Raw genomic sequence first — 11,802 nt, 5'->3', positions numbered from 1 at the left:
GTTCTTGATATCCCTATGCTATATAGATATATACCTTGGTGATGCAATGTTCACAAACCATGTGTGTTTAAAAGGGAATTTACCCAGGTTGACTTAGGCAAATCCTTCAATAAATTAAGTTTTACCAAACATTGGGGAAGTTTTTCCTTTAACGGAGCTTATAACATAATACACTTAATTTTAAAATATTTGATATTTTATCTATTTTCAACTATTTTAAGTCATGATCATGTGTATTTTGATGATATTTATGAAACTAAATCAAAAGCTACGACTAAAATGTTAAAGGGTGCAGTTTGTATGAAGCCTAGGCTTTAAATAATCAAATTGGAGCCCACCTTCAAACATCATCGAGAAATATGGTTTCAATATTGGAAATATTTGTTATAGCCTTAAAATATATTTTTATCTTTATTTATAAAGTTTAAAGTTTAAAAAATAGTGGAGATTGACAGATCTATGAAAACTTAAAAATATTAAAAATTGATAGTAAAATATGTGTTACAAAATATACTATTTCCAAAAGTTGAAATTCATTTTCTTATCATGTCCATGCATCTTGATGTCGAGATGATTAATTTTAGGATATTTGGGCATCAAAACAACCACTTCTAATGAAATTTTTGATGTAGACTCTAATTTAATTGTTTAGAGCCTTGGCTCTATATAAGCTTTTCCTAATGTTAAATAGCTTATCTCTTGATATTATTTTTGTAAAGTGACTTTTCAAATTTTGTTATTTTTGGAAATTTATAAAGTATAGCCCAAAATGACTTAGAACCAATGACTTACCAAACATGTGTCTAGGCTCGATTTTGTGGAATATGGATTTATATAGCAAATCTCCACATGCAGATATTTTACTTGGCGTTAAGTTTGAGGCACCGACTCACGCTTACACCAACCACTCGTCGAAAATAGGTTTGCATGTTTAAAAAAAGTCTAAAGCTATATTAAACACAGTCGATACACATTGTTAACACGTAGTAGATTTCAAGGACATTTACGAGGAGTCATTTGACATGCGTAAAAGAGATACTAAAAATGATCCTTTTTTCTTCATAAACATAAGCACTTTTTAAAAAATATATATTTTGAGTCCACGGTTTTTCAAACTAATTATGGAGAAGTAGTAACACGCGTAAGTTTTTTTCTAAAATTAATATTTGAAAAAGATAGATAAGTTTCAAGGTAATATTGAAGGACCTTTCTCAAATTAATTGACAAAATACCCTATACTAAAAGGAAAAAAAAATGCTAATATAGACCATAAATAGATATATTCTTCAAACTACCTTGGTAATTCTAGTAATTTTTCTAAAAATACACAACTGTACCAATTTCCAATACTGAGTCAATGTTGAAGCAAATTCATCGAATTATTGAAGCAAATGGAATTTTTTATTTTTTGAAATTTCAAATTCATTGCTAGGAAGTATTCACCCCATGAAATGAATGTGCATTTCCGATGCAGATATTGTTATTATTCTTGAGCGTAATGATCTTATGAGACCATTCCACACCGATGTGTGTGTATAGGACTTCAAAGGATCCCCACTAAATTTAGTATAGATCTCTAAAAAAATCAAGTCTCACATTTAAGTGATAATTTTTCGAGAAATATATACTAAATTTAATAGTAGTCATTTAGAATTCTACACACATCTGTGTGGAAGGGTCTCATAATATCAGTATTTCATTATCAAAATCCCATAAAATTGAACGTACTCTTATACAATTTTCCCAAAAAAGGGTTACAAGTATATATTTTAATATAATTTGGGTGGGAATAACAAAATATTAAGTGCTAATAGAAAACTCACTATATAATATTTTAAATAGAAAAGATTTTGTGTTCCTGTATACTGCTAAAGCAAAGTTTACGGATTGATTCTAGGTCGATCTGACAATCACAGATGTCCGACAGTATTTGAATTTTAATTTTTTTTTCTACAAATCCAAATCACTTGAAAAAATAGACGAATCAACGAAAAAATATTAAATTTGTTTTTTTCATGAAATAAATTGACTAAAATACTATTGAAAAGTTTCAGAAGTATTTTGGTTAATTTATTTTTATAAATTATTTTTTTTATATTTTTATTAGATGTCTCTTGATGAAAAGAACACATTTCTAAAATTTTTTAATGTGATTTGAATATGTAAAAAAATAAAATAAAATTAAAATACTATCGAATATATGTGAGCATCAACTCCGTCACAAAATATCCGAAATTAAACGCGTAAGCAAGGGCTCCCAAATGAAATTAGATCATACAAGTAAATCAAATAATTTATTTGAAATTATTTCCATATTTTAGATACACTCTAAGTGTGTCAGATACTATGAGATAGCTGCATCATCCCCTCTTTTAACCCCTCTCTAACTCTCTCCTTATCAAACTTTCCCAGTTTATCCCTCTCTAACGCTACAGAGTCTCTCTATCTCGTCCCTCTCCAGCTTTAGGCTCCTATAAATAAACACCCTGAGCTCTCTTTTCTTAAATTGGAATCAGTCTTTTACCCCTCTCTCTCTCTCTCTCTCTGTCTCTCTCTCTGCATACAACGATCTGATTCTCTGTCTACCACTTTCCCCAATTGTTCTCTCTCTACTGCGATAATTACTCTGTTTCTTCTCGTTCTTTTGAGGTATTGGCGCTCTTATTGCTTCAGCATTCGGGTTTTTTTTTTCTCTGTGATTTCGTGTAATCTCTCTTTTTCTCTCCTTAGTCACTGTTGTATTTATTCATCTCTCTATACGCACACACATACATATATTATACTTCTCCATTTGCTCTGATTCTCTCTCTACTACTTTCCCAATTTGTTATGTTTTTATCTCTTCTGCGTTCCCCAATTGCTTTGGTTTTTCTTGTTCTTTTGAGCTCTCAGCACTCATAAGCTTCAGCATTCTGGGTTGTTTTGGGATTTCCTGTACAATCTTTCTCTCTCCCCCGATCAGTATTCAATTTATTGCTCTCTCTCTCTCTCTATCCTCATTCTATTGTTTGGTTTTTCTTTTGGTTTCTTGGGTTTGTTTCTCATTTTCCTTATTTTTTTTACTGGTTTTCTCTCAGGTTTTGTTGTATTGGTTCAGAGACTGAGTTTCATCTTTGAGGTAATGGTTTCCCCCTCCTCTGTTATGTATTTTGAGAGAGAGAGAGAGAGAGAGAGAGAGAGAGAGAGAGAGAGAGAGAGAGAGAGAGAGAGAGAGAGAGAGAGAGAGAGAGAGAGAGAGAGAGAGAGAGAGAGAGCTGTAAATGCCCATGGCGTCCATTTGTTTTTCTTGAAATAGCCATAGTGCTTCATAGATGTATCCTCATGTTAGAGAGAGAGAGAGAGAGAGAGAGAGAGAGAGAGAGAGAGAGAGAGAGAGAGAGAGAGAGAGCTGTAAATGCCCATGGCGTCCATTTGTTTTTCTTGAAATAGCCATAGTGCTTCATAGATGTATCCTCATGTTAGAGAGAGAGAGAGAGAGAGAGAGAGAGAGAGAGAGAGAGAGAGAGAGAGAGAGAGAGAGAGAGAGAGAGAGAGAGAGAGAGAGAGAGCTGTGAGCCCATGGCGTCCATTTGTTTTTCTTGATATAGCCATTATGCTTCACAGATTTAGCCTTATGTTTCTTTTTTTCTTTTTTTTTATCTTTTCTTCTATTTTCTTCCCTTTTTCTTTCATTTCGCTTGCTTTTTTGGAAATCTTTAGGAGGTTTTATGCAGAATTCTTTGTTATCTGAAATTTTGGTTGGAAATGGCATCCATTAGGACCTGGAGCATTAAGATCATTCATCACAATCAAGTGGCCTTACTAGTTAGAATGATATTTTTTTTGGATTGTTCACTCTATGTATCTTTATGGTCTGTTAAGTTTTACTTTGTTTCTTCAACTGTGTGTGTGTGTGTGTGTGAGTGAGTGAGTGAGAGAGAGCGGTTAAACTGTGATTTCGCAATTGAATGTTAAGCTGCAATGAGAGAGAAAGAGAGAAGAGAGAGATTAACAGAGGGGATCATTTGAATATGCTACAAAGTACAAATTGTCATATATGACTTCTATCGGTTTCATTGTGGCGCTCTACTGTTATTTGGCAATTGAATGGTAAGTTGCATGAATGTATTGCTGTCATATTATTCTTGGATTTATCATTTTATTTGTTCTTATTTATTCTTTTGATCTTGAGTCGTTGGTGACACATTCTGGGCATAAGTAACTATTAAGATAGTGTTTTAAAACCTGTATTGGTCGGGTGACCCTGCCACCTGGAAAACCTGTCCAAATCAGAAAATCGTTACCAGCTTGTTGAGCTGTCCGATTCTCATATTCTCACCCATGAAAATCGGTCAATCATCATCGTCATCATCCAAGCCTTATACCAACTATTTGGAGCTGGCTATTGGTATCCTGCTTTACCAAGGGCCATACCATCAGGAAGACCATAAGTCATTATATCTCTTCGCAGTACTTCAATCCATGTCTTTTGGGGCCTTTTCCTTTCCCTTTTAGAGCTTTCCACTTCAACTAAATTGCATATCTCGCGAGAATCAGTTAAAAAAAAAAAAAAAAAAAAAAAACCAAAAATAATAAAAATAAAATATGTGGGCAACAGATTGTAGATCCCCCGGTTCCTTGATAGAACCGGACGGTTCCATGGGAATTCGTATTTTTAACAGGAAACTGGGTTGGTCACCACCTGTTCCTAGTCTAGATCAGGTAATTCCATTATGGATAGTTGATTTTTTTAAGATTGGGATTTGTGTATTTTCATTGTAACATCTATCCTAGGCAGCCCAATGGCCCATATAATAATTGTTGAAATATACTGCTATCATTGTTGATAGGGGAAAAGTTGAATAAAGAAATTACAAAAGTGGATGATGCATCAAGATCTTCTTCAAATGGAATTAGATGAGACTTTTTTGGGTCATATAGTCATGTCACGCTGAACCCTTGATGCAATGTTGGAAAACTTGGTAGGTTTGACTCAGATGAGTCGGACTCCATCGAGTTGACTGGTCTTGGCACCAAACACTTGGGAATCTACTGACCTTATCAATTCTCAATATTTTATTGTTTTCTTTGTTTGGACTCGGCCGAGTCTTCATCAGACGCAGGACTTGAGTCCCGACACATGTTCGTGTTCTTTAACACCAGTCCAACGTATGTGTTCATAAAAAATATCCAAATATCATTTTCCATTTTCTTGGTATTATATTTGATCGTTTGACCATATAAATAGAAATATGTTTCATATCATTATCAATTACTTTTTTTGTCTAACTATTTGAAGTTTCAATTGAGCAATGTCAATGCTGCTCACTGTTATACAGTTCTAATGTAGTATTAGTTGAAAACAGGCTCTTGATAAAGCTATATTGGATTCCATTTCCTCACAGGTGAATATGTTTATGGTAGCAAAGCTTTAGATCTTTCATCCTCTGCTCTGGTCTTTGTGTGGTGATTCTGATGATGTTTACTTAACACATAACAGAATAGCTATTCGGATTGTTTGTTGAGAATAAGATTGTTGTTTGACCGATTAAAAAAGGTCTTGTTATTTAGAATCGGCTATATTTACTCCAAATGAATGTGCTCGTTTTGTCTTATTTATTTGAACTTTAAATTTATGGTCTGCTTTTGAAGCTCTGCTTCTAATGCTATTGATTAAAGGCAAATTTATCAAAATATCCACAAGAGATGAATTATTAAACATTTTACGCAATTGAAACTATTCTAACTCATGATCATGTGTCTTTTGATGGGTTTTTTAAAATTAAATAAAAAGATATGAGTTGAATGTGAAATAGTTCCTCTCTCATAGCTATTTGGATAAATTTTCCTTGATTAAATAAACTTCTATGTATTTACCATGTTTATATTACTGAGTTAGTGTAAGGTTTATGGTATATAATCAAACTTCTGTTTGCATAAATTTATGTCCAGAATTGAAGTTCTGGTGTGGTGTTTAAACAGTTTTTCTATTGCCATCGGGTAAATGGCTTTGATGTAGAACTTCTTTCTAATATTTTCTTCCAAATTAAGGCTTTTTGTATTAAGGCTTCTTACAATGTTTTGGACTTTTTCTTAGGCACAAATGAGTGTGCCAATTGAGATTTGTGTATGCTGTCATGCTCTCATTCTTGTATTGCTGTTGGTTTGATTATTGCATTATGGATTGTGTGTATGTGTGTGTGTGTGTGTGTTCATATGTGTGAGAGAGTGAGAGAGAGATGTGTGTGTGTGTGTGAGAAGAGAGAGAGAGGAGATTTATAGATTATCAAAAATTAAATCCCTTTAATATGGACTTTATATGCCTTATGTCTTCAGGAATACGAGTATGCCGCCAAAGAAGAATGGCAACCCTGGTGGTGCTAATTCATCTCCAAAGACAAAAGGCCCTACAGGAACTCAGGAGCTGGGGTCCTCTTCTAGAGGCTCTGAAACAAGTTGGGCCGATGCATCTGAGTTTTCGGCTGATATCCAAGATGATGAGGGTGTGTGGGAGGTGCCAGGAAGAAAATCCAGGAAACCAAAGTCACTACAAAACATGGTCCAATCAGGCCCTCGACCCTCTAATTTAGCTGCGAGGGCACCGAACTATAACTGGCACCAACAAACCCATGACCCCAAAAAGCAAGTTAACAATAGAGGAAATCCAAGGTCTCAGGCTTCGAATTGGAGTGCTGCTTATATGGGTCCTCCATCTGTTATTACCCCACCTCTACAAAATGGTTGGCAATGGCGGAATCGGGCTGGTTCATCGAGCCAGACTCCCAACAAGCCTAATGATAAAACCCAAGTTGGAGAAACAAGTTTAATCAAGGAAGAAAATAGAAATTCAGATGAAGACGACGTCAGGTTCTCTGGTAATTCCTCTGAGAATGAGGACCTCGATGAAGATAGCGAAGATGAAATGTTGAGTGATGGGAACTATGACTCCGATGTTAGTCAAAAGAGCCACAGTGAACTGAAGAAGAGCAAGTGGTGCAAGAAGTTCTTTGAAAAGATGGATGAGTTGAGCGTGGAGGAAATCAATGAATCTTCAAGGCAATGGCATTGCCCGGCTTGCTATGGTGGGATAGGTGCCATTGATTGGTACACAGGTATGCAGCCGCTTGTGACCCATGCCAAGACAAAGGGGGCAAATAGAGTTAGGCTTCATAGGAAGTTTGCTGAGCTCTTGGAAGAGGAGTTGCAGAGGAGGGGCACATCGGCTATACCAGCTGGGGAATTGTTTGGAAAGTGGAAAGGGCTTCGTGATGAGGTTGCTGACCACGAAATAGTTTGGCCTCCGATGGTTATCATCCAAAACACTCAACTTGATCGAGACGAGAATGACACTGTATGCTTTCATCACTACTGTTGATAGAGCTTTATCAGAAGGGAAAATTATACTATAATCCAATGGGAAATGGAGAAACCAAATTGAATTGGTCATCACCTTAAATTGAACTGATGGAGAGTTGGACCCACCCCAGCAGGGCATAGAGTGGATGGTGGGTTGCACCCCACTCTCTCTCTCTCCATGACTGTTTCATGGGTGGTGATCCATTTGGCCCATGGTTCTCAATAGTCATTTAAATTGCACTATACATTCCCTTTACAAAAATTGTGTTTTAGTTATTTTGGTGGAGATACTATTTCTTTTCTAGTTGAGATATTTAATATGCGACTGCTCTAAGCTTATATGTTAAACTCATATGTCTGCTAGTGCCTTGATGAATTCATATGTGATGATAAACGCCTATAATATTCTGTATGTAATCCGTACTTTTGGATTTTTGGCCTCTTTCCATGCTAGTTAGATCTGTTTTATTTTTCTGTTGTGTCTCCTCTTCTTCCATGGTTTTTATGTTTCAAGAGTCTTTATCTGCTGCTCTGCTGCCCATCTTGTTTATCCAGTTTTCTATCATGCTCAAGGGACATGCACTCATATCCCTTGTTGGTATCACTTGTGTTCATTTATAATATTTATTTTTAGCATTTGACTAGCTAGCTGGTAAGAATTGTGTTTCCTTGGATTCTACTATTTTGTTTGATCCTTTCATAGTTCCTTGCTTACCATTCATGGAAATTCAAGAGTTTGTCCAACACTTTGAAACACATATGTAATCTTGTGTGTGATTCTGAATTGGCAAGAGCGCATTGTTGCTAGTAACTGATGAGCTGTCATTGTAAACTATAAGTTGGATGTATTCTTAGGAATTCATACATCTACATTTAAGACTGTTCTATAAAGATAATTCAGGAAGAATAAGAAGCTATTGTGGAAAAATGTAAGCTGAAATCGAAATTAAACTTTATATGGATTTTTCTTCTTATATTCCTAGCTTCTTCGTACAAGTCACTTTTATTCTTTTTATTGGGATATGGTTAAGTAATTAATAGTTAGTGATCGATATTACACTTATTTCCCAATACTTGTTGACATGGTTGATAAATATTTTATGGCCTATGTGCCTAGTACTCATTTTTGGCTATTGACATCGTAAATTTCAAATTCTTTATTTTATTATAACATTTTATTTTCTTCTTCACAAAAGATTGGTTCATTTTGGATGTTCTTCACATGGATATTTTATTCATTCTTATTCAGTGTGTCAAAGATTGGCTTCGGTTTGGGACTGGGCCCTGCCTAAGCGGAGAATGGACTAGCCCAAGTCATGTACTTGACCAAAAGGGCTAAATTAAAAAAAAAAATGTTAAAAAAAAGGAAAACGCAAACTAAACAATAAGCGACATAAAAGTCCAAAAAAGATGGGAAAAAATGCATAAAATATGGAATTTGGAAAATATTGATTTATTGGAAACAATTCCCAAAAATCCAAAAAAAAGGGAAAATAAAAAAATATTATAAATATTATATTTTTTTAATGTGTTTGAGTTTGTGCCCAGGTCTAGGTCTCGGCTCGGCAAGGTTCCTAGACAACTTGGCTGAGTTTTAAAACCTTGTTCTTGTTCTATGACTTGCTTTTTTGCATGGATCTTTTATACTTTTCCATTTTTGTGTGTTTTAGTGGCTTGGAATGGGGAATGCAGAGCTTGTCGAGTATTTCAAAGCATACATGCCCTCAAAGGCTAAGCATTCATATGGTCCTCAAGGTCATCGTGGGTTAAGTGTTCTTATATTTGATCCTTCGGCCATTGGTTATTTGGATGCTGAGCGCTTGCACAAGCATTTCATGGAAGAGGGGAGAGATAGGGATGGATGGGACCGACGCCGTGTTCTCTATTATCCTGGTGGAAAGCGTGTATTGTATGGCTATTTGGCCACAAACGAGGATATGGATCTCTTTAACCGCCACTGCCATGGTTTGTTCTGTCTTGACTCTTCATGTATTGTATACATGTTTCGTTGATCTTGTACCCTGTAAGCAAAAAGAAAAAATTTATGGAAAGCAGTGCCAATGTTTTTGTTTGTATGCGCCAGTAATTGTTGGTTTTGTGACCGGGGTTAGTTTACTTTTATCCAATGGACAATGCAAAACCATGGTCTATTGAATCAGTAGCCATGATGGTGAGATAATTGGATCTGCCATTTGGTCATACCCTGATCAAGGGTGGTTCTCACTGCTCCTAGTGGATCATGGTTCTCCACAGTCCATTGGATTACAGCTTTCATGTGATTTGTGTAGCCTTCATGCTGAAAACTTGTGAGAACTAATTTTGAGAGTTTCCAAATTTGGGGGTCATAGCTTAATTGGCAGGTATTTATCATTGCAACCTTGAGGTTGTGGTGACTGTGGAAATAGAGAGTTTTGTTAACACACACACACACACGTACACACACACACGTAGGGGTTTGTCTTGACATATGGTTAGAGGAAAGGAATATGATTTTCTGTTTTGTGTTTCCTTTTCTTTGCTGCGATGCTGATTTGAGCCACCTTTGACATAGGTAAATCTAGGTTGAAATTTGATATGCGATCGTATCAGGAAATGGTAGTTGGGCCTATGAAACAAATGAGTGAGGATAACCAACAATTGATTTTCTACAAACATAGAGTTGCCAAAGTGCAGATGGAGTCGAAGGCTTTACAAGAAACTGTATCTGATGTGGGGCGAAGACTGCGTCTTAAAGATGAGGAGAACAAAACATTTAGACAAAAAGCCAAAGACCTCTATGAGGAAAAACAAAAAGAGGTCGCCTGTGCCACCCTAAAAGAAATCTCTCTCTCTCTCTTGTGGTTTATACATATGGGATTTAATCTTATTAGTTTCAATTGAAGAATAAACTCTCTCACACACTTGCACACAAGTATTTCCTATTCTTTTGAATTTTGTGGAAGTAAAGAGAATAAATGATTAGCAACTGATTATATGATGTTTTGATGTACTCGTCAGATGGATGCTCAAGAGAAATTCTACAAGGAACAGATAAAGGTTCTCCAGGATAAAATGCAAGTGAACATGTGCTTGCAAGAGAATGCTCTTCAGGAACTTCAGATGCAGAGCAGGAAGACGCATGTCAATGAGCTCGAACAAGCCAAGCACGCCAACATCTTGGGCAGCAATGAAGCTGGCGAACATAAGTACTTGAATCTCTCTCTCTCTCTCTGTCCCCCCCTCCTCCCCCCCATGCATGTAGGTGTTCTAGTTGACCTGTTTGATATTACAGGAGCACGTTTATATGCATGTTTTTTTATCTTGCTTTGTTTTATTTATAGTTTATGAGTACTAAGTATCGTTGTGGTTTAATTTTTCTTGGATTACATTGAGGGAAAACTCTCATTCTTTTATTTGACAGGCGAGAAGAGATTTCAAAGGTGATGAACATTCTTGACAACCAAGAGAAAGACATACAAGAGTATGAAGCAGAGAGAGACAAACTCTTGCTCGATCAGGCAAATAGGCGCAAGGAACTCAAACAAAAGCATCACGAGGAGGAGATCAAGATGGAAGAGGAGTTCCAGCATGCCATGAATGATCTCTTCAACAAATACACTGCCCGAGCTTGCCCGAAGCTTGATGCCCCCAAATGCCCCTGAAAAGATTGCTCTCTCTCTCTCTCTCTCTCTCTCTCTCACACACACACACACACACACACAGGTTGGATTCTTGACAATATCTGAACTTTACTTTCTGGCCTGGAAGAGGCAAGCATCTTTCATGTCATTTCTAGTTACCGTTTCTGTCTTTAAAGAAAAACACTCCCTCTGTCATGAACAAAATGCTTTCACAAATATACAGCTCAAAATTGCTTTTTGGCATGAAATGCCTTGGCTACAAGCCTACAACCCCAAATGCCCCCCACCCCCTTCTCTCAGCCAGTCCAATATAACTAAAAAGCAATTAATTGGGAATTTTCTATATTTACTGGAATCGGCCATGAATTTTGCTGTAGATTTTGTTTCATAAGAAATACTGCAAACTCGTATCCATGAATTTCTCTTTTTGGGAAATAAATGAGCTTGGTGACCTGGTTTGCATTAAGCGAGTCTCAGGCTCAACTTATTAGTAAAGACATGGTTCTTCCTTTTGATATACCTTTCCTTTTATCATGTCATTCGTGAATCATATACACGTTTAACTCATAATGCCAGTATTTCTATTTCGGTATAATGTGGTTTTTCTCTTGCTATGATATTTTGTTGTTGTGTGCTCCCTCTCTTCTCTGATATTTTACTACACTGTGGTCTCTTGTTTTGTTGCATTGTGGTCCCTCCACTCTCTGAAATTTTGGTCTCTCTCATAATGGGAGCCAAGATTTAGTTGTTCTGTGAACTGTCATTAGCTCTCTCTCAAAATGGGAGCCTTTGGCCGCAAGTGCAGTGTTAAGTGCCTCTTTTAGCCGCGTTATGTATTGGAGTGTTT

At 36.2% G+C, this 11,802-nt stretch overlaps 1 protein-coding gene across 6 annotated transcripts; it reads left to right on the top strand.

The window, feature by feature from the left end:
* The first annotated feature begins 2,503 nt into the window (after positions 1 to 2,503).
* LOC18427781 (protein SUPPRESSOR OF GENE SILENCING 3 homolog) lies at positions 2,504 to 11,203 on the top strand. 6 transcript variants are annotated; one of them, XM_020663353.2, is made up of 8 exons: positions 2,504 to 2,649; positions 3,078 to 3,118; positions 5,346 to 5,384; positions 6,316 to 7,330; positions 9,006 to 9,300; positions 9,887 to 10,131; positions 10,333 to 10,520; positions 10,736 to 11,203. In XM_020663353.2, the coding sequence occupies exons 4-8, from the start codon at positions 6,326 to 6,328 to the stop codon at positions 10,974 to 10,976; spliced, it is 1,974 nt and encodes a 657-aa protein (XP_020519012.1). In that variant the 5' UTR covers positions 2,504 to 2,649; positions 3,078 to 3,118; positions 5,346 to 5,384; positions 6,316 to 6,325; the 3' UTR covers positions 10,977 to 11,203. The 6 variants fall into 6 exon arrangements, with proteins under 6 accessions (XP_020519012.1, XP_088707328.1, XP_088707325.1 ...); XM_088851202.1 differs by having other exon boundaries at positions 2,504 to 2,705; XM_088851203.1 differs by lacking the exon at positions 2,504 to 2,649 and adding an exon at positions 2,698 to 2,934.
* The last annotated feature ends 599 nt before the right edge of the window (positions 11,204 to 11,802 follow it).

Source organism: Amborella trichopoda, chromosome 11, assembly GCF_054954075.1.
Source record: "Amborella trichopoda isolate Santa Cruz 75 chromosome 11, AtrichopodaSantaCruz75HAP2 v2.0, whole genome shotgun sequence".
Lineage (NCBI taxonomy): Eukaryota > Viridiplantae > Streptophyta > Magnoliopsida > Amborellales > Amborellaceae > Amborella > Amborella trichopoda.
Note: the sequence above shows the minus strand (reverse complement) of the source record. Positions and strands in the feature narration are given on the sequence as shown.

Bases quoted from the DNA above. Each gene is read 5' to 3' on its own strand.
- LOC18427781 (XM_088851199.1), top strand. From the start codon at position 6,326: ATGCCGCCAAAGAAGAATGGCAACCCTGGTGGTGCTAATTCATCTCCA. The intron at 9,301-9,886 runs GTTTGTTCTGTC...CCTTTGACATAG, and splicing joins CTTTAACCGCCACTGCCATG to GTAAATCTAGGTTGAAATTT. The intron at 10,132-10,332 runs GTCGCCTGTGCC...TGTACTCGTCAG, and splicing joins ATGAGGAAAAACAAAAAGAG to ATGGATGCTCAAGAGAAATT.